General features: G+C 43.0%; 1 protein-coding gene across 2 annotated transcripts; it reads right to left on the bottom strand.

The window, feature by feature from the left end:
• Positions 1-813: 813 nt before the first annotated feature.
• LOC123430194 (protein CHROMATIN REMODELING 20) lies at positions 814-20,805 on the bottom strand. 2 transcript variants are annotated; one of them, XM_045114089.1, is made up of 26 exons: positions 20,625-20,805; positions 19,473-19,835; positions 18,630-18,692; positions 18,452-18,547; positions 18,264-18,356; positions 17,625-17,815; positions 17,279-17,516; positions 15,883-15,978; positions 15,017-15,106; positions 14,461-14,928; positions 14,070-14,347; positions 13,883-13,970; positions 13,595-13,798; positions 12,896-13,015; positions 12,336-12,502; positions 11,562-11,703; positions 11,237-11,386; positions 11,066-11,121; positions 10,692-10,992; positions 10,395-10,536; positions 10,144-10,199; positions 9,632-9,864; positions 2,322-2,525; positions 2,161-2,239; positions 1,805-2,040; positions 814-1,422 (listed from the first exon to the last, which is right to left on the bottom strand). In XM_045114089.1, the coding sequence occupies exons 2-26, from the start codon at positions 19,785-19,787 to the stop codon at positions 1,050-1,052; spliced, it is 4,479 nt and encodes a 1,492-aa protein (XP_044970024.1). In that variant the 5' UTR covers positions 19,788-19,835; positions 20,625-20,805; the 3' UTR covers positions 814-1,049. The 2 variants fall into 2 exon arrangements, with proteins under 2 accessions (XP_044970024.1, XP_044970028.1); XM_045114093.1 differs by having other exon boundaries at positions 15,029-15,106.
• Positions 20,806-21,422: the final 617 nt, after the last annotated feature.

The raw sequence follows: 21,422 nt of genomic DNA, 5'->3' as shown, positions 1-21,422 counted from the left end.
ACACACATAGTTCCATCACAATGACGAAGATGGCCGCAAGTTGATCCTTTGAACCGCACCTACTTCACATGAGCAGGACAACCAAGATAACATAGGTGATGTGATTGTACCTCCAGTGGACATGGATGGCTCGAATGATATGATACTCATTTTGCTATGTCACATGATAACTTGCCATGTACATGCTTTGTTTTGTCACCATCTATGATAAGTATGTGATGTCAAGTAGTTTTGATACCATGCTACATAGGATATCTTTCTGATAATTCCACATGACATATTGTGTTCACAATCCCTCAATCTTTGTCATATGATATGGATGAGATCTCCAAATTCACATATTTGTAATCTTTCCATAGTAACTATGACATTCCCATTAAATTCAACTGATATGTGAATGGCATAAATGACAATTTCTTAGTTTATGGTATTTGCATATGTTGTATCACCATGTTACCTTTGCATCATTCTTGCACCCCTCTTCATATCACTGCATTAACTATCCAAAAGCATGGTTGAAATCATGTGAAGTGGAAGGTTGTGATGGAGGAAAGTGATGAACAATAAAACTGGAGCTACAGACTAAAGAGAGATGGTTCGGTCGAATCTGAGTCATATTGCAGCCGAAATGAGCTTCCCTATGGAGACAAGAAGTTAAAGTTTGTGTTACTCAAACAAGAGCAAAATAGGTGTTCAGATGCATTAGCAAATTTTGCAAAGGTTAATCTTTGCACCGCTCCTGACTTCGTAGCTACACTTCTGGTAGCAGATAGTGCGCCTTTACCTGGCAAAACCACAGCTCATTTGCAGACAAAAAGAAAATTGATTTCAATTAATTCCGTAAGTGAACCTCCTGACAATAATCCTACCAGGTGAAAAACTCAATTCCAATAAATGCAGCTCTCCATTTGTACCAAAAGTTGAGTTTTGCCTTCTCATAAGTATGTACACTAAAAGCCTTGCATACAAAATGCATACTACGCGCAAACCCTTATAAAAACGAGCAGAAATGCGTAGCGGTGATTCCACATGGAGTAAGCCAAGTGGGGTCACCTCAATCTACCATCTGATCTGCTTAGTGTCTCCCAACTAATGCCCTGGCCACATTCGTCACAGCTTGTCGTGCATCCAGCTTTGGTACCATGGCTTCTTAGAGTCAGCATGTGGTTCAAGTTGGTGCATTTTTTCTGGTTGTTCGAATGAGACTTTGATTGTTGCGCCCGCCGACTTCTTGAGGTAACTTTAGGTGGTGCAGGGTTGGTATCTATTGGTTTTCTCTCGGTGTCATGTCTTCTTGCCACGGCATCCAACTGCTGCGATTGTTTAAAACTCGACCATGCCATATCTTGCTCTTCCTTGGTGAGTCTTTCCTCTTCGTTTTCTTGCAGAAGAACTTCATGTTCATGGTAACCTGCGATCCACCTATAAATTTGAAGCAGATATTACTCTTCCAGCAACTGATTAACATACATATACATTCAGAGAACGCAAACAACATGAATTAATGTTTGACAAAAAAAAGGATATAGGCAGTGAGAAACGAAATAAACAAGGGCTACATGTTTGGTGAGTTTATGGATTCCAAAATATTGGGCATTATAGATTTTATAACAAGTCATTTTCTTACAAAAGAGATTTGTGACGTGATATCTCCTACTCCCTCCGTCCCAAAATTCTTGTCTTAGGAGGTTTGTCTAGAAATGAATGTATATAAATACCAAAACATTCATATCTAGACAAATCTAAGACAAAAAAATTGGGACAGAGGGAGTATAAGTTTTAACATAAATATGTTAGGCATTACCGAGGGTGATCACTAAGTAGGTTCAGCATGAGCGTGTCCACCGGAAGTTCAGTGCTATTGGGCATGGATAGCTTCTCCGTTCCAACCCTAGTGCGATCAGTTATGGTATCATTCCCACTCTCATCCAACAATTCCTCATCACCAAATTCAAAGAGATGCAACATCTCCTCTTTGGAGATTGTTCTGGACACTTGCTGTCTATCCACCACTCTTGCTGCAAGCCCTTCTTTTGTCACCTATCAACAATCAAGAGATTCATATTGATAACATTCAGAACAAGAACTTTATTTTACCATGTAAAAGAAAATTTAGTTCAAACTTGGGACCCCATCAGAAGATTGCAAATGTCACAATACCTGCCGCTTATATATTTTCTCTTCCATTGTTCCATGTGCCATTAGGCGGTAAGCATACACAGGCTTGATCTGGCCATACCTGTATACGGAGTACGCATCAAATAAACATGTAATCACATAAAAAATGGAACTAATGTGTGAACCATGCTACTAGTTCTTACCTCCAAACCCGATAAATGGCCTGCAAATCATGTGTTGGATTCCATGAACCGTCCAGAAGGACCACTCGGTTTGCTGCATGAAGGTTGATACCCAAAGATCCAGCTCGAGTAGATATCAATGTGCATTTTACTCTTGTGTTTGCAGGGTCATTAAATCTTTCCACAAGGTTCTGCCGCTCGGAAGGTGGGGTGCTCCCATCAAGCCTGTATGGCACAGTACAAGTATGTGATATTTGGACAATTAAGATTGATGATACACAAATCATTGCAGAACAGGGTGCTGAAAGTAACAACACCATCTCTACATCAATAGATAATTATTATAAACACTATTTGTCTAACTACACGCTATTAATAAAGCAATCAACTTTGCAGAAATAGTGCCAAAAATGCTGCCATAGGGGACCAAAATGATCCAAAAACTTGTTTCAGCATGCTATGTCATGATTAGTTGCAAGATTCAACTGATCTAATTAAGTCAGCTTGCATGGGCACCAGCAGCAAGCTGACAGCATCTGGATGAGGATATTCTGGAACAAATTTTACAAAATTGAAATATCCCACCATCGATATATACTAGTCCCTCCGTCCCGAATTAGTTGTCTAAGATTTGTCTAGATAAGGATGTATCTAGACATCCGTATCTAGACACATTTTAGTGTTAGGTACATCCGTATCGAGACAAATCTAAGACAACTAATTTGGGACGGAGGTAATATAGTCAAGCAGGCAACTCCTAGAGTCCTGGTCCATCTCAGTTCTTGCTAAAACAGCTCACACCTCAGGTCAACCAGGAAGGAAGCAACACAAACAGACACATTCAGAGTGGCAAAATTGTAGAATCCCTGATTCACGCAATATGTCCTAAAGAATAGAACAGCTACCAGTCAGTAAACAAGAACTGGTCCTGTTTTCTGAACACTGTCTACTTCCGTGCAATTCACCAACCACTCTTCTTGCAGGATTGCTTAATACTCCCTTCGTTCCTAAATATAAGTTTTTTTAGAGATACAACTACGGACTACATAAGAAGCAAAATGAGTGAATCTACACTATAAAAACATATTTAGGAACGGAGGGAGTACATTATAGTTAGATTCAATCCAAAAAAATTGAAAGAAAAGATAAAAAACATAACCCAGCAATTTTCCAGCAAAAAGACAAAGCACCAAAGATTATCAAGGCACACAAACTCTTAGAATAAAAGGCACATTTTCTTTCACATTATCATGTAACTAACGAACTGCCGATATTCATGATATATTTGTTAGCTCACTATAGAATAAGCATCATACGGTGGTACATACTGTGTGAAAGATTGAATTAGTAAATTTTACATCAAAAAACTGAAACTTCATGGGATGGATCATGAATGAATAGTTGAATACGTATTAAACAAACTACTGAAATTAGGGGATGGATGAATGGATCAGAAACATGGATATGCACTACTGTACGGCGCTCATATACATATAACGTATTTTCCGATGCCAGATGGCGGGGTTGCCGGCACGTCCGCACGGCGCAACAGGCTGGCTGCCAGACTGCCGCGCACAGCGACGATAACGAACGGTCTGTTAGATGTGTATAGTCCCTTTACTGTGTATCCCCATTGTATAAGGGGTTTCTTGCATTTTACCACATGTATATGTACTGGCCCTTGGCCCTCTGTGAATGCCAGTTGCCCATTACTAACATGGTATCTGATGCTTAGGTTCTCTCCCACCCCGCACGCCGCAGCTCCGTGCTCTCCTTCTCCACCAGCGCCGCCGCTGTGCTAGCGGCGAGCTAGCTGCTCCGGCTGCCCTTCCCTCGTCTGGCTCCCCCTGGGTTCGCCGCCCGCTCTCCCTTCGCCAGGCCTTGCCACGCCCCAGGTCCGGCCACGGCCAGAAACCGCCGCTGCAGGAGTTTCCTCGCCGGGACCAGCCCAGACTCTACCACCGCCGGCTGCTTCTTGACCGGCCCCACCCGGATCCACTGCTGCCGGCTGGTCGTCGCCCCGTCCTACTTGCGCTGCTGCTGGTCCCCACCGCAGCTCTCCTTCGTCCCCGCCGCCGCGGCTGCTGCTTCCTGCAGCCGCCGTCAGGCTGGTCCGGCCTGCCCCGTGGCTTCCTGCTCCGTGGGTCACCCGCTGCTGCCTCCAGCCTGCGTCGTGGGTCGCCCGCTGCAGCCGTGCTCGGCCCCTGATCCAGATCGGGATCAGGTTGACTTCCAAAAGAAAAAAACATGTCCTCTTCAAGCTATATTGATGTTCCTCGATGCTCGATGATCTTTGATGGCACCAACTATGCCAAGTTTGTGGGCTTCATGCGTGCTCTTCTGTGGGGCGTTCCCTCTGGTGAGCTCCCCTGTCCGCCATGCCCTGTTGCTCCCGTGGCTCCTACCCCGCCGGTGCCGCCCGCTCTGGCTGCTAATGCTTCTCAGGCTGATCGGGATGCAGCCAAGGCCCTTGATGATGATGCGGTCGATGCTTATGATCAACATGTATTTGCTTATTCAGATGCTCTTTCTGTCTACCGGGATGATCTGTCCGCTTACACTCAATGGTGCAACGATGATGCTCGGGCTGCTGCTGTTCTCACTACGAGTGTCCTCTGTTGCAGCAATGTGGACTTATCTCTATCAGCGCTATCTCTGTCAGCAATGTGGACTTATCTCTGTCAGCGCTATCAGCCCTCTCGTGATGCTCTCTACCTCTTTATGATACGTCAGGAGCATGATCTTCAGCAATGTGACTCTTCTGTGGATGAGTTCTACACATAGAGTTCCGCCATCTGGCGCCAGCTTGACTCTCTTCGGACAGATGTTTGTGGAGCTTGTCGTTGTTGCCAAACTATCCGGTCTGACTTGGAGTTTCAGTGTGTCCATGAGTTCTTATCTTAGCTCGCCTCCGCTCCGTGTTTGAGCCTAGGCATGCTCACTTACTTGCTCGAGGCCGTTTTCCTATCACAAAGGTTCTTGCTGAGCTTCGTGCTGAGGAGACTCGCCTTCGGTCTGCTGGGTTGCTTGCAGTTCCCTCTATGTTGGTTGTCCGAGCTCCTTTGTCATCTGCTCGTTCCACTGCACCACCCCTCCTGCCGACACTCGACGTGATACAATCGGTGGCTACTACTCGCCCTCCTCATGCTCAAAAGGGCCGATCGCGCTGTGATACAATATGTGGCTACTGCTCCAGGTCAGGCCACCCCGAGGCTGATTGTCGTCAGAAACAACGAGACCAGAGGCGTCCTTCCTCCAGTATGAGTCTTACATCTTTCTCGACTCCGTCACTCACTGACCAGGACATTATCCGGCTCAAGCGCCTCCTGGCTTCTTCTGGCTCTTCATCGACGGGTTCCGCTGCCGCTGTGACAGCTCTCACCCCTTCATCACCATCGACACCTACACAGTCAGGTACATCTTCGTGGGTTTTGGATTCTGGAGCTTCTTTTCATATGTCTTCTGATTCATCCGCGTTGTCTTCTCTTGATTCGCCTGTTAATGTTCTCACTGCCGATGGCACTCCTCTTCCTGTTGCTAGTCGGCACACTTTCTACTCCGTCTTTTTCTGTTCCTAGTGTTTCTCATGTTCCCCGTCTTACCATGAATCTCTTCTCCGCTGCCCACCCGGGATCTCTTCTTCGCTGCCCACCCAGGATCTCTTTTCCGCTGTTCCTAGTAATTCGCCTGTTAACTTACTGATTCTGGTTGTCGTGTTATTCTTGATGCTGACTCTTGCTCTATTCAGGAGCTTCATACCCAGGCTCTGGTTGGTGCTGGCCCTTGGCGCCGTGAGTCAGAGGGTCTTTGGGAGGTTGACTGGCTTCATGTTCCTTCCACTGCCACCACTTCTACCAGTTCTCATGCTCTTGCTGCCTCCTCTTCTGTGACCTTCCAACAGTGGCATCATCGACTTGGGCACCTATGTGGTTCCTGCTTGTCGCATTGGTGCGTCAGGGTGTCTTAGGGTCTGTATCCAGAGATGTGTCCTTACATTGTAATGGTTGTAGGCTTGGCAAACAGACTCAATTACCTTATCCTACTAGTGAGTCAGTATCTCAGCGTCTTTTTGACTTAGTTCATTATGATGTCTGGACATCACTACTATGTTCTGTTTATTGATGATTTCTCTCGCTACACTTGGCTCTATTTTATGAAATCTCGTAGCGAGGTTCTCACTATATACAAACGATTTGCTGCCATGGTTCACACCCAGTTTTCTACGGATATTCGCACTTTTCGTGCTGACTCCGCTGGAGAGTATATCTCCCAGATGTTGCGTGTTTTTCTCGCGGACCAGGGTACTTTTCCTCAATTCTCATGTCCTGGTGCCCATGCTCGGAATGGCGTTGCGGAACGCAAGCATCGTCATCTCCTTGAGACGGCTCGTGCGCTGATGATCGCTGCTTCTCTTCCACCCCACTTTTGGGTTGAGGCCGTTTCCGCATCCACCTATCTCATCAACATTCATCCATCGACTGCCTTGCAGGGTGGCATTCCTATGGAATGTCTCACTGGTCGTTCTCCTGACTACTCCGCTCTCCGTATGTTTGGGTGTGTTTGCTACGTCCTTCTTGCCCCGCAAGAACACACCAAACTGACTGCCCAGTCAATCGAGCGTGTTTTTCTTGGCTAAAGTGATGAGCACAAGGGCTATCGATGTTGGGATCCTGTTGGTCGTCGGTTGCGCATTTTGAGTGATGTGACTTTCGATGAGTCTCGCTCGTACTACCCTCGCCCTTCCTCCTCACGCTTTACTGTGGACGACCTTTCCTTTCTTCTTCTTCCCGCTACTTCCTCATATGTGCCTCATGTCTCCCCCTTCCTCTGGCACCTCTCACTCTTCCTCATCCACCACCGACACCTCCTTCCCCTCCATCCTCCTCCTCACCCTCACCATCGTCTCTCCTTCCCCTCCATCCTCCTCCCCACCCTCATCATCCGTCTCTCCTTTTCCTCTTCACTACACTCGCCGCCCTCGTAGTGAAGATGATCCTACTGATGCGCCCTCCACTTTCGTAGCACCTCCCTCCACGACACCCCCGATTCATAACCTTCATGCTCGGCCTCGCCCCCCACCTGATCGCTATTTTCCTGATCGTTATGGTCTCTTTGTTGTGGCTGAGCCCACTTCCTATCAGGCGGCCATGACTCAGCCTGAATGGCAGCTTGCGATGGCCGAGGAGCTTGCTGCCCTTGAGCGCAATGGCACCTGGGATCTGGTCTCCCTTCCTCCCGGTGTTCGTCCCATCACCTGCAAGTGGGTCTATAAGATTAAGACTCGCTCCGATGGTTCTCTTGAGCGCTACAAAGCTCGCCTTGTTGCTCGTGGCTTTCAGCAGGAGCAAGGACGCGATTATGATGAGACATTCGCTCTTGTAGCCCACATGACCACTTTCCGCACTCTCCTTGTTGTGGCCTCTGTTCGCCATTGGTATGTGTCTCAACTTGACGTCCAGAACGCTTTTCTCAATGGTGAGTTGCGTGAGGAGGTTTATATGCAGCCACCACCGGGGTACTATGCTACCGCAGGCTTCTCTCCCAGTGATCATGACCCTGCGTTGTTCGTTCACATGTCCCCTCATGGTCGGACTCTTCTCCTTCTCTATGTTGATGACATGATCATCACTGGTGATCACTCCGACTACATTGCCTTTGTTAAGGCCCGCCTTCGCGACCAGTTCCTCATGTCTGATCTTGGTCCCCTTCGCTATTTTCTTGGGATTGAGATTTCTTCGACCCCTAATGGCTTCTTCATCTCCAAGGAAAAATATATTCAGGATCTTCTTGCTCGCTCCGCTCTCGATGATGAGCGCACTGTTGTGACTCCTATGGAGCTCAATGTTCAGCTTCGTGCTTCTGACAGTGATCCTCTTCCTAATCCCACTCGTTATCGTCATTTCTTTGGGAGCTTTGTCTATCTTGCTGTTACGTCCTGACATCTCCTATCCTGTCCACATTCTCAGTCAGTTTGTTGTAGTCCCCACCACTATAGCCACCTCCTCCGTGTTCTACCATATCTTCGTGGCACGATCTCTCATCGCCTTTTCTTTCCCCGCTCCAGCAAACTACAGCTCCAGGCCTACTCTGATGCTACGTGGGATAGTGATCCCTCTGATCGCCACTCGCTATCTGTGTTTTTCTTGGTGGCTCTCTCATTGCTTGGAAGACCAAGAAACAGACTACAGTTTCTCGCTCGAGTACCGACGCTGAGTTGCGTGCGATGGCTATGCTGATAGCTGAGGTGATCTGGTTTCGACGGTTACTTGAGGACTTTGGTGTGTCTGCTACTGCATCGACTCCCCTACTATCTGACAGCACAGGTGCTCTCAGTATCGCGCGAGATCCGGTGAAGCATGAGCTCACCAAGCACATCGGTGTGTATGCCCATTTTGTGCGTGCTGCTATGCAGGTTCAGACTCTCGCTCTTCACTATGTGCCCTCTGAGTTACAATTGGCAGACTTCTTCACGAAGGCACAGACTCAAGCTCAGCATGGGTTCTTTCTCTCCAAACTCAGTGTTGTTGACCCACCATGAGTTTGAGGGGGCGTGTTAGATGTGTATAGTCCCTTTACTATGTATCCTCATTGTATGAGGGGTTTCTTGCCTTTTACCACATGTATATGTACTGGCCCTTGGCCCTCTGTGAATGCCAGTTGCCCATCCCTAACATGGTCAAGGCGCCGAGCGACGAACCGACGAGATTGAATACGAACAGGCGAAGGTACAAGCCAGATCTTCCCATTGATTTGTTCCACACGCGTACGTACGCGCCGTGCCTTGCGTGCGTGATGCTTCGCTACCTAGCTATCTGATGGGCCTACAAAATAGTTTTCCTACCGGTACCGGTGAAAGATCCACCACATATGGGCAACGTTGAGATTGGTGTAGCTTTTTGAGTATAAACTAGCTAATCATTTTTGCATTAGGATACAAAGAGGAATACAGCATGGTGTGTGGTCCCATCTGATGCAACCCCATTTTTGTCAGAATGTGTTCATAGGGTACGCAGAGTGTGTTAAGTTTCTCTCCACTAAAAAGCACCTATAAGTTTTCATAGCAAAATCTTTTGAAGATCACTTGCACACTGTCGTCACAAAAGAAAGACACTTGTGCATACCAATAGGTTCAGGTCTTCAGTTGTCCACAACAAAAATAAGTTGATCCAAAAAAATAGATGAATTGACAACATACAAGTTATTATGATTTTCTCTCGCCCACATGTCAAAACAACGAATTAAAGCAAAAAACTATTGTGGACCTACCGAATCCACACCAATAGTATAATGGTTCATGTGTGCAAAAGAATTAGTCAAGTGTGGAAGTATACCTGTACCAATCCTTGCCCTGCTTCCAGTATTTGCCTTGTTTTCCTTTGATTTGCATCTTAGATAGATAAAACTCCACCAAACCCAGAGTGGTCAAGTTCTGGCTGAACACTAGTGCCTTGTCACCCAATTCATAACAAGTCGCCAGTATATCAAGGAGCAAGACCATTTTGCCACTGTAATCTGCTTCCTTAAAAGTATTATCATCCAGAAGGTTCTCCCACCAGTTACTTTCCTACAGAAAAACATCAAGGTAAAAAAAAAAAATCAACGACATTAATGTGCGGGTGGAAAGCATTGCAACACTGAAGGTCTGTATATGTTTCAATTAAATCCATCATTATGGTACATATAGACCATATTAGTAAACAGAGACCTGGTACACAGCTGGAAAGTATAAATAACTGTACAGTGTATGCACAATGCACTACAGAATACCGTGTAGATTTCATTTTTGTGATACTTCAAAATTGGAAATTTCTGATAATTTACATTTGTGTGAATAATCAAGTACCTCGTTCATAAAGTCAACTTTCTTGGACTGCGGATCAGTTCTACTCTTCTGTTTCCCTGAAATGAAAAAAACAGTTCAAACCAGGTGTAAATTCCACACAGAAGAACAAAAAGGGAAATACATCAGAGGAGCTTCAGGCTTAAGACAACAATAGTATCTCCAAACACAAACATGAACATAAAAATAAGCTGCTGTTCTTTCCAAAACTTTGAAGTGTGTCATCAAGGAAAGGTCACTGGATAACAAATTACCTCCGACTGGGAATTGATTTTCAATATTATGATTATCATCACTAGAACTCTCGTCCGTCAGGAAGTTCTCAACAGCATCTTCTCGCCGCAGACTTCCTCTTTGTTCTTTAGCCATCTGGAGAAGGCCCGGGTGGTTCCATATCTACACTTCCACATATAGTCCAGCATAAGGAACGAAAGTATAAAGAAATATGATCATGGTGCAACACAAAAATAGCATATTAGCAACAACAAATAAGACCAAACAATGTTACATTTTTTTTGTCTAACAAAATGCACAATGATTCAAACTTATACCAGGGCTAGTTTTTGATACTTGGCAAAGAAGCCACCATGCTGATTAGGTTCTTCAGAAGTACCTCTTGAGAAACCATGCACATCCAAGAATCTTCGGTATAGTTTTCTTTGCAGTTGAGAGAGCTTTACAGTAATGACAAAAACCTTCTTTGGCGGTAGATCATTCTTCACCACATTCATGTTCATTCGCTGGACAAAGCCTTTCAGCTGTTCATACAGAATGTGTGACCGTTGGTTCATGATCTTGACATCATCTGATGTAGAATTTGTGTGCTGCCCATTTTCAATGGGGTTCTGGAACCTGATAGAGCGAAACATCTAAATCCCAAGATTTGAAGACATTAAGGTGCCAACGTAACTCAGCATTACATTACCTATTGCGGAATTCATGGCTGCTTCCAAGAAAACCTTCCCTGACAAAATCAACCATCTGTTCATAGGATGAAACAAAAGCCATTAGCACTATTGCACTACTACTATTAGGCAATAGATATTGTCAATAACTGGAAGATAAAACTGTACATGGAAAAGTGCAAGTTCCTTACACAGTAATATTCCATCAAATTATTCTGTAACGGCGATCCAGTTAACGCAATTCTTCTTTGTGTCTTTACTTGTTTTAGAGCGTGTGTAGTGTCAGCCTTCTTATTCTTGATCATATGTGCTTCGTCACATACAAGAATATCTGGCCCGCACTGACAGTGATATGTAAGAGAACTGCATCAGAAACCATGGCTAACCAAAAACATTGTACATCATAATTCATGCAAGACATGAACATCTACAAGTTATTATGCTCTCACATAAAGGATGGTGAGCTGACATAACATAAAAGCTTGAAACAAAATAACACAACAAATAAAATATCACCTGCAAAGCATTAGAAATCTCATCTGCAGTATCTTTTTCCTTCACATGTCTTCCAAGAGATAAGTTCCTAAATGATGAATAACCAATGAGAAGTACTCCACCTTTTGCTTGCCACTTGTTAAGTAAATCCAGCCTTTTTAGCCTGCAAAAATAAAGGTTGGATTGGAAATATGTAGTTCCATGCTAAGTAGAAAAATATTAAAAATGAAAACATCACAAACAGAGTGAAACCACATTTCCACATAGTTTTTTAATATAAACACACGGGTTTTTTCTGAACTGAAAGCTGTAGAAGAAGACGCTATTTTTCACAAAAACTGCTGAATTCCAGAACAGGAACAGAACTCCTTCGTATTCAACCAAGTGAGCGTTTGCAGGTAAGCTTGAGATAAGAAATAAGGGTTACACCTGATGTTTTAAAATTTAGGAAAAGAACAACAGACGCACCAAATCCAATCCTTAATTTATGTCACAAAATTACACACCACCAATTAAGTTCCATCTTCCATGGTAGGAATCAATGTATAAATGGTAGTAGTTGTTTTAACATAACAGATGGCCCTTTTCGGAGAGCTTCTCTTTAGACCTCACAGGGTAAACATTTCTTTAAAGGCTGGTACAAGCTAGATTGTTATACCAATTGCAGTCACATTAAGTTTTTACAAGCTAGAATTATTGGCACCAGATGGGCTCTAGGCTACACCCATTGGGAAAACATAATTAATCACATGTAACAGTAACACAAAGGATAAGATAACTACAAGTCATCCGCACCTCGGAACATCTTCCATCATATACACACGAAGAGGCTTTAGTTCGGCCGGATGCCACTTGGTGAACTCTTTCCTCCAATTATGCAGAACATTAACAGGGGTAACTATAAGCGCCGTGCGGAGTCCCAACTGGGCACATCTCATAACAACGTACAGGAAGGTAATAACCTGCAAAGTGCAAATTCATAAGTATAGGGCAACTCCAACTACTCCCTCCGTTCCAAAATATAAGACCTTTTAGGGATTTCATTAGGAGACTACATACTGAGCAAAATGAGTGAATCTATACTTTTAAATATGTCTATGTACATCCGTATGTAATTTATAGTACAATCTCTAAAAGGTCTTGTATTTAGGAACGGAGGGAGTATATTTCATGTCATGGGGGTGGGATAAGGCCAAACAAAGGCCGCCTTGAAAAATATTAACACTTGCTACATAATTAATAGCAATTTTAGTTTAAAGCACACAACGCATACGTTAGAATGGCTCCCAGAATATAATTTAAATCAACATCGAAATATGTTAATATAACTGGCAAGTTAAAATATGAACACATACCTGAAAAGTTTTCCCAAGCCCCATGTTATGCGCCAAAATGCACCCAAAACCTTTGTCGCCAGATTTGACTGTTCTAACAGACTGGATAACATTTTCCCACATAAATCTTATTCCTGCTACCTGAAATATGAGAATGCAAAGAGTCATTTAAGGAGTCCAGTGGCAGTACGTAGTAGAGGTCATGACTGGTATGCAAGTGACATGGTGCCAGCTAGTAAACAATTACAATTAAAGAATGTTAAGCATTTTAAAGCAAAGTTATGAAAGCAGTGGTAGGGAACACATCCGGAAAGATGATATACGGGATAGAGTTGGGGTAGCGCCGATTGAAGAGAAGCTTGTCCAACATCGTCTGAGATGGTTTGGGCATATTCAGCGAAGGCCTCCAGAAGCCCCAGTGCATAGCGGACGGCTAAAGCGTGCTGATAATGTCAAAAGAGGTCGGGGTAGACCAAACTTGACATGGGAAGAGTCCTTAAAGAGAGATCTGAAGGATTGGAACAACACCAAAGAACTAGCCATGGACAGGAGTGTCTGGAAGTGTGCTATCCATGTGCCAGAACCATGAGTTGGTCGCGAAATCTTATGGGTTTCACCTCTAGCCTACCCCAACTTGTTTGAGACTAAAGGCTTTGTTGTTGTTGTTGTTGATGATGAATGCACATCGCAGGGTTTATTTGGCATATTTCAAAAACAAACCTGATGAGGCTTCAGTTTAGCAGATATGCTGCTTGGAATTCTAACAGGTTCCTCGTCTTCCTCCCTGGCAAGGTTGACTACATGGCCATCCCCAGCATCCTGTAGAAAGACTTCCGATAGAGCCCCAGAGGAAGTTCCAATGTTGCTGCTCCTTAACTTGCTGGCAGACTGCTCATGCATGGATTTCAAATGTTCTTGCCTAGCCTATAAAAGAATGTATGATTTACAACCTGGACAGCTTCCAATAAAATGTAAAAACAAAGGTCGAAGACGTAAGAAACTACAAACCTTCTCCATTGCAATTTTACGCTTTGTTTCCTCCCCAAGTTCTGTATCATCCATGATTCTTCTTATCTTCTTTTTCCTTTTGTGCTTGCTGACCACATTTTACATATTCGATTAGCTTGAAAAAATCTTAAGTGTTATATCTATAGTGTGATGAATAATATATTGGTAAAAGTGCAACAGTGCATACCTAACAGGGTCATTGGTTTCGTTTCCAGAAGTATTGTCACCCTCGAGATCAGAAGATTCAACACCACTCAGAGCCCTATCACACTCAGAAATTAAGTGTTCCAGTTGACTGGGTTGGCAGCAGCAACACTGCCAGCCAGTGACTTTAGCTTCTGATATGCATTCCTCACCAAGATTCTTTAACAAGCATTTTGCACAAAAAAGCATCTTACAGGAACTGCAACTTAGAAGTTGTTCACACTGAACACACCAGGTGCAATAAGCACCAGATACAGGGCCCTGTAAAAAAAATAACAGCATAGCTAAGATTGCACAAGCATCATTCATCCCCCAAAAAGAACTGATGTTATTTAAACAGTTCAAAACTATCAGCAAAGAGGGTGAGTATTAACCTCAAGTCGGTTTTTCTCTATCACCAGAAATCTGCAAGACCCACAAACAGTAACATCCAGTACTGGGTGGCGATGCACATCAGAGGCATTCAACATCTTGGTGCAAATTGTACACTTAAAAGCCTTAGGTAAATCCTTTTCACTAAACTTAGGGCTTTGTGATGGGATAAGATCAAGATCAATAATGTCAACCCCCTTTTCAAGCTCTGCTGAACCATGCTCACTGCCCTTGATACGCTGAGCTAGCTTGCTGTCCATCTGCATGTCATCATCACTCTCTATCACTACAGTTTTCGACCTCTTGTGGTCCAGCTCAACATCATCTTCGCGTGTGCGCTTCAGCAACTCAGCGGAAACTTCATCTTTATCCATTTTCTGTTTTTCAGATAAAGGACGACCGCTGTTGGCTTCCAAAACAACATCATCCAATAACAGAGGTAGCTCACAGCATCCATTTGATGAGTTACCCTGCATTGAATGTTAATTAGACCACCCAAGAGAAACAGAACCAATCAAGCTGAGTAAGAAAAAGACTGATCTCGCACCAAATACTAACATGAGCAGTTACCTTACACCAGCCTCCTGTCCCTTTTTCCATATAACGCCGCAAACGTTTTATCGCCTTTGCATCATCTTCTTCTCTTACCTATACACAAGGTATTTCAGTAATATTTACATTAGATCAAATAACACGATGTACTACACATTAGCAAGCCTCAACGTTTAAACAAGTCGTATGTCACTTGTACTGCAACTGAATCAGAGAATCGTCATGACCACATAGTACTGAGTGGTGTTTTCACATAAAAAGAAATGGGTATTGAGCAATAGAGAACAATCAGGAACGGTAGATAGATACAAGGATCTGCAACTGAATCAGAGAATTGCCATGACCACATAGTACTGAGTGGTGTTTTCTCATAAAAAGAAATAGGTACTAAGCAATAGAGAACAATGAACGGTAGATAGATACAAGGATTTGCAACTGAATCAGAGAATCGTCATGACCACATAGTACTGGGTGGTGTTTCCTCATAAAAAGAAATAGGTACAGGAGCAATAGAGAACAATCAGGATAGGTACATAGATACAAGGATTATAAGCATCGCAGAGATGTAATTGGTATGCAGATTAAATGTTTGCAATCAGCACCTTATCAAAGTCGACATGTAACTATAAAAATATCTCTTTACATATTATGCATGCACCGTGAACAAAACAAACAACTCTACCAAACTAGGAGGAATTAGGTGTTGTAGCACGCAATAAATTAAGTAAAAAATGGAAACAAGCGCGCGCGCACTAAGACGATACAAAAAGCACAAAGGAGATATTTAAGGATAGGAACATCAGGACAAAGAAGGGTGCATGGTTTGTAGCGCTAGCTAATTATGTAGTACTGCAGAAGTAGTTTCAATTGACCTTTCTGTATTTTCTCCTCTGTTCTTCAGAAAGCTCTATTTCATCAACGCCTTTTATGTCATCAACAGCACCCTCGACTTCAGCTATCTCCTCCACCTATAGAATAATAATTGGTACTTTAGTGGAACTATTCCATGGAGAAAACAAATAAAATAAGTGGAAATTTGGATGATGGCCAGCTTTACGGAAAATATCAGTATAATGATAAGTACCATGGTGAACCAGTTACTCAAAAGAATAATAAACATGAAACTCAAAACCAAAAAAAAAACTCGTTATTAAAACTGAAAAAGGATGCAGACAAATAATATAATAATATGACATTAACATCAACAGAACAAACCGTTTTCTTTCTAGAACTTAACAAAATCTTTAATAACAATGTTTATAAAAAGATGATGCATAGCTTCTATAATGATCAAAAATATGTCACCGACGCATTAAAATATATGTTAAATTATTGTCTAAAATAAGCAAAAAAAATGCAACTCTATCAGGTGAACTCCATGTACACAACAGGAAGATGTTTCAAGATGCAAGGAGCTTAGGTTGATGGAAATTACATTACATCAACTAACAAAAGCATCGCCAATCTGTATTTCTTGGATGTTTTCAGTATTGGAAGACATCAAATATAATGGTGGTATACGTATTAGTTACTTAAAACACATACAGCCCAAACGAGATACCTGCCCTTGGTGATGCAACTTGCACCTAGTTTTATTTGCCAAACTGATAGGTTAAAATACACCCTTCACAAACTGGGACTTATATTTTGGAACGGAGGAGCAATAGAAGGCACGAAGAAGGTTAAAAAATTCTAACAATAAAACATTAGCTTTTGGAGTAGCTTCCCCAGCTAATTATATATCAATTTACCCCTAACATAAATATAGAATACCCATCAAAATGATACTGATTGACAAGAATGATGCCTTGGACCACAAAACAGGAACTGCTTACAAACAAATATCAACTTTCTGAAGAAGACATCTAATCTGAACTGGAGGGAGTAGTATATCACTAAAAGCAATGACTGCATAAGATAATTGATGTGCTTTCAACAATACAGCTCCAGCATTAGTTTTGCGGGACCAATCTAGACACCTTTTGAACATGCCAGCACTAAAAGCATACCCTATTTGGCTTAATCTTATCCAATTCATTTTACCTGATATTGCACTACTAATCAGATTGCACGCTTCAATAAATACAAATTCAAGTTAACTACAAAAGTTTACATTTCCCCAGACTGGAGAAGCATCAACAAGAATAGCTTCCTTATATAAGTTTAAAATAGAATTATATTTTGAGAAGGTATTGAATGAGGGCATGAGGCTAAGTTAAATGCAACGGTGACACCACACAATAACAATTGATCGGTTAAAGCTGGCACCTCATCAACTCCTGGAAATTGGAGACCTAAGGCGGCAGCTTCCTGGGGTGTATTGGCCAGATAAACTGATGCCCAGTTACTGCTTCCAAAAGAAGTGTTGGTACACTTCTTAGATTTAGTAAGTTCATTGAATGAACTCCAACTTTTCTCATGGCATTGTACAGAATCATCATCCAAAACAGGTAATTTTCCTGCAAGAAAGCCACTAGCACCTTCCTCCAGCAGCCTTCCATGTTTTCTGTTTGAAGCAAGTAGACTAAAGCTCAGACTTGAAAAACAGAACAAAGGAGTAACCAACTTCTGGCCCTGACAGTTTACGTCAAAAAACTGTTGGCCCCAACATTACCTCCTTACAGGTCTACAAGACTGCAGGTACTCATCAGCTTTTCTGATCGATTGATTAGCTTCTTCAGGAACTTCAGAACCAGCCCAATGAGTCCTGTTTTTCCATGCTTCAGTCTCACAAACATTTGGCGCTTGACTTTCTATTAATTTATAAAGGCTGGGAAGTTCAATGCCAGCAGCATCAAGTTCTTCCTGCAGTTAAAATTGCAATTTAGCACCTAGAGATGGTGAAATAAACATCTACCAAAGGAAATGTAAGTAAAAAAATATGTCCCAATTTCTTTCAAAAAATACGTCTCGATTTAATATGACCAGGGTTGTGATATACTTGGCACAGAACCATGAGGCCTATGATGGAACAAGTTTAACACTAGTCCCCTTTGTTATTATGTCTTAGCAAGGTCAATAACTTAAGCCAATCTAATTAAAGGACTAGAAATACATAGTTAATCTGGTGATAATAATATGAATGAACAATGGAAGTTTTTTTTGTTTAAACAAATAAATAAGGCACAGATATTTTGGACATGCATAGGATATCACATGGCAACGCCAGCAGGCATCACTATAGCACTGAGATATAATTTATCGCTGGCTTTGTTAAATGGACAGAAAGATCCTCTTCTGAGCAAAAGCATACCAACAGAACAGCACTACGGATCTCCAAATCGTCAAGTACAGTTGACCATTCCTTCTTGAATTGCTCCATCTCCATTGACACAGCTAAATCCAACTATTTTAAGTATAAAAAAATATCATTGTAGCAAACAGAGAAAGTAACAGTTAAGAGTTCATAAACTGAAGCAAAATGTGAACATATTCACAAACCGCATCACCCTGGAGCCTCTCAGATAACTCCAATATTACTTCAGCCTTAATTTTTTCCAGTGATTCCTTTTCAAGTGATTCTTGCGCCTCAGCAGCCTGAGTGTTACCAAAGAAAACAATGAATAAAATGCTCAGGAAACGAAGGTGTCCATAAAGCAACAGGGGTTATAAAGGTTACTTTGCTCTCAACGTCATGGAATTCGGCAACTAATTCTTTGACTTTCTCCTCAGGGATAGACACCTGTTGTAAATCAATTTTGAGAGTAACTATAACAAGAATATGCACCCAAAGAATGAATGAGGACACATCAAAATTCCAGATTGCCGAAAGAACATGATATAATGCAGAACAGATGGGAGTAACATAAGTTGTTTCAATCTGTTCAGGCAATCAATTGTCAAAACTCAAAACTGAATTGATCGACAAGAGAAACCAAACTAGCATAATAAATGCACGGCATTAAAAATACAATCATAAAAATGTTGAGGTGCAGCTGCAGCATGATAAGATAACATTGATAATTAAGGCCTGTTTGGTTTGTTACCCCAATTTGCCACAGCTCGCCACATCTCCCCACGCCTAACCTTAGCTAGTATTTGCTTCTTCATGCGCCGGTAGTTCATTTCGAGCGCCAAAGCACGCCAAAAGTCTGGCGCTGATTTTGCTCGCCCCACTTGCGGCACAGGCACATGACCGGCGTGGCGTGTTGTGGTATTCAACCAAACCCTTAGTCTAGCCATCACAAACGTGGTTTACAACTAAGGGGGGCAAGGATAGAGAAGAAAAACATATCAAGCAAACAATAGAAAATACTAAATGGTGTTCATCAACAAAAGCTGTCGAGAGCTCCATGTCAAGTTTCCATATTAACTACAATCCATACAGCAAACGTACATTTTTTTAGGGACATGGTGACCATACTTTTTTCAATGATTTAGAAGTTATGATCTCGAAATTGAACATGTTAAAAGTTAAAAGTTGGCCAGCCATAGATTTAAGTACATAATCAGATGCACAAACCTCGATGTCTTTCTCCTCAACATCAGACTCTGAAGTTTGTTCATTCTCTGACTCGCGGAGATATCCATACAAGTCACTGTCTGAATCATCATCAGTGCTAGTGGATCCTTCTTCATGCACACTATCATCCATTTTCTCAGATTTGTGTTCCTTGTGCTCCTCAAATGGACCTTCTATGGTATTAGTTTCTACTACAAGTTCATTTTCATCCCCTTCAGATTCTAAAATAAGGATATCATCCACCGGCTGTCCATTCGAGTGAACAGCATCCATTTTTTTTAAATCGACATCAGATAATTTTCCATTCACATCCATAGCCAGTGTTCACTGTCATGCACTGCTAAACATGCATAAAATTGTTTTCTGCAAAACACAAAGAACATAATAATTAAATTTAATTGAATTTGAATTTGAATGTAAAATCTAAACATGTTGAAGCAGAAGTAAAAGAGATGGTAAATGTCATGTGTTTTCTACATTATTTGCGAGCAGCAATTAACAACTTAACAATAATGCAGTCCGGCATGTATCATCTAATGAAGATGTAAACACAGCAACATCTGGAAAACCTAGCAGCTGGGACTAGCATGAGCCGACCACCGCAATGAATAAACCATTGCCGGTGGGACCCCATGCGTAAGACAAACATTCTTCAGAATGCCAAAAGCACCCTGCAGGAGGTTAGTGGCCAAATCATTTCAACTCGCAGAACCGCACAGAACCGGATGAACCCAGAAATAGATCAGACACCATGACACATCAGTAAGCCCTAAACAACATCTCACATAGTCACATGCAGCATCAGCAAACAAGGAAACTTTCCGTGATTCTCCGAGAACACCACAGCTTTACACTGCACGCACAGGAAAGAGATGCAAACGGAAAACACCCAAAATAGGACACAGCACAAATGAGAAAAAACATTCGAGCAATCCCCCCCCCCCTCCCCCAAGGCCCCCAGAAACGATCACATTCCCCCAGCAATTCCAAACGCTCACCGGCCGCCATTTTCGTCGGAGCCGATCGGGGAAGGAACCGAAGCAGGGCGCTCGGACCCCTCCACTACGATCGCGGAACGCCATTCCTTGCTAGAGCAGGGCAACACACGCACAAAAAGCGCGAACCGTACAAGGAGAGGTGGCGAAGATTTACCTCGGAACGACGCACGCCGGGAGCCCCTTCTCTCTGCTAGGGTTTTCGTGCGCCTCTGCGCCCAGAAAACCCGACAAGGGCGGGCCGGGGAGGAGGCGCGGGACGAGGTGGGCAGAGGGGCGCGAGGCTCTGTGGGGAAAGCGAAGGGGGGAGATGGGGGGATTTGGGGAAACGATGAACGGGAAAGGGAAGGTATTCCTTTTTTTTATCAAGGGAAAAACGAAAGGTTTTCTTCAACTCGCCGCTCCTCCTCCTTCCTGCGTACTCTACCCATACGACGACAGGAAAACACCCCAGTTTTTTTTTTAAAAAAAAGACAGGAAATCACCCCTCTCTCTTTACTTTACTTTTCTTTAGGGATCCCCTCTCTTTCTACTGTGCACCTGTCGTTACGCACGGCGGGAGACGAAAAGTTAGGGGTGAGAACCTGATCTCGACTCTTCGGATTTTTCTTTTATGTATATAAATTTTTGCATTGGACTTTGTGGAATTAAATGGGATATAATTAATCTCTTTTGTTTTGCGGGGAATCCAATTATTAAGTCTTCTTTTGGAAAAGAACGAAGATGTAAGAGCATGTACACCGCTCCACTCTGGACCGATGCCTCATCTGTCACGTCTACATGTCCGATGCCATCTCCTCCAAACCTGTTGCTTGCCGAACAAAACGGGCTCCTGCAGAAGAGCCGAGTTCTTCCCTGACAAAAGCACCAGGCAGCCGCTTAGGCGACGCGGTGTGGATCCGGCGCCTCGCTCGGGCGACGCGGTGTGGACCACGCAGCAAAAACCGCGGGAATC

The sequence above is a fragment of the Hordeum vulgare genome, chromosome 1H (assembly GCF_904849725.1).
Source record: "Hordeum vulgare subsp. vulgare chromosome 1H, MorexV3_pseudomolecules_assembly, whole genome shotgun sequence".
Taxonomy (NCBI): Eukaryota; Viridiplantae; Streptophyta; class Magnoliopsida; order Poales; family Poaceae; genus Hordeum; species Hordeum vulgare.
The sequence above is the reverse complement of the archived record's forward strand: the minus strand, read 5'-3'. Positions and strand labels throughout refer to the sequence as shown.

What these genes read in the sequence shown, in the direction of transcription:
- LOC123430194 (XM_045114089.1), bottom strand. Translation starts at nt 19,787, where the DNA reads ATGGATGTGAATGGAAAATTATCTGATGTCGATTTAAAAAAAATGGAT. An exon ending in TTGAGGAGAAAGACATCGAG is followed by an intron (nt 18,693 to 19,472) that starts GTTTGTGCATCT and finishes GATTTACAACAG; the next exon opens with GTGTCTATCCCTGAGGAGAA. An exon ending in AATTTCCAGGAGTTGATGAG is followed by an intron (nt 15,979 to 17,278) that starts GTGCCAGCTTTA and finishes ATTATTCTATAG; the next exon opens with GTGGAGGAGATAGCTGAAGT.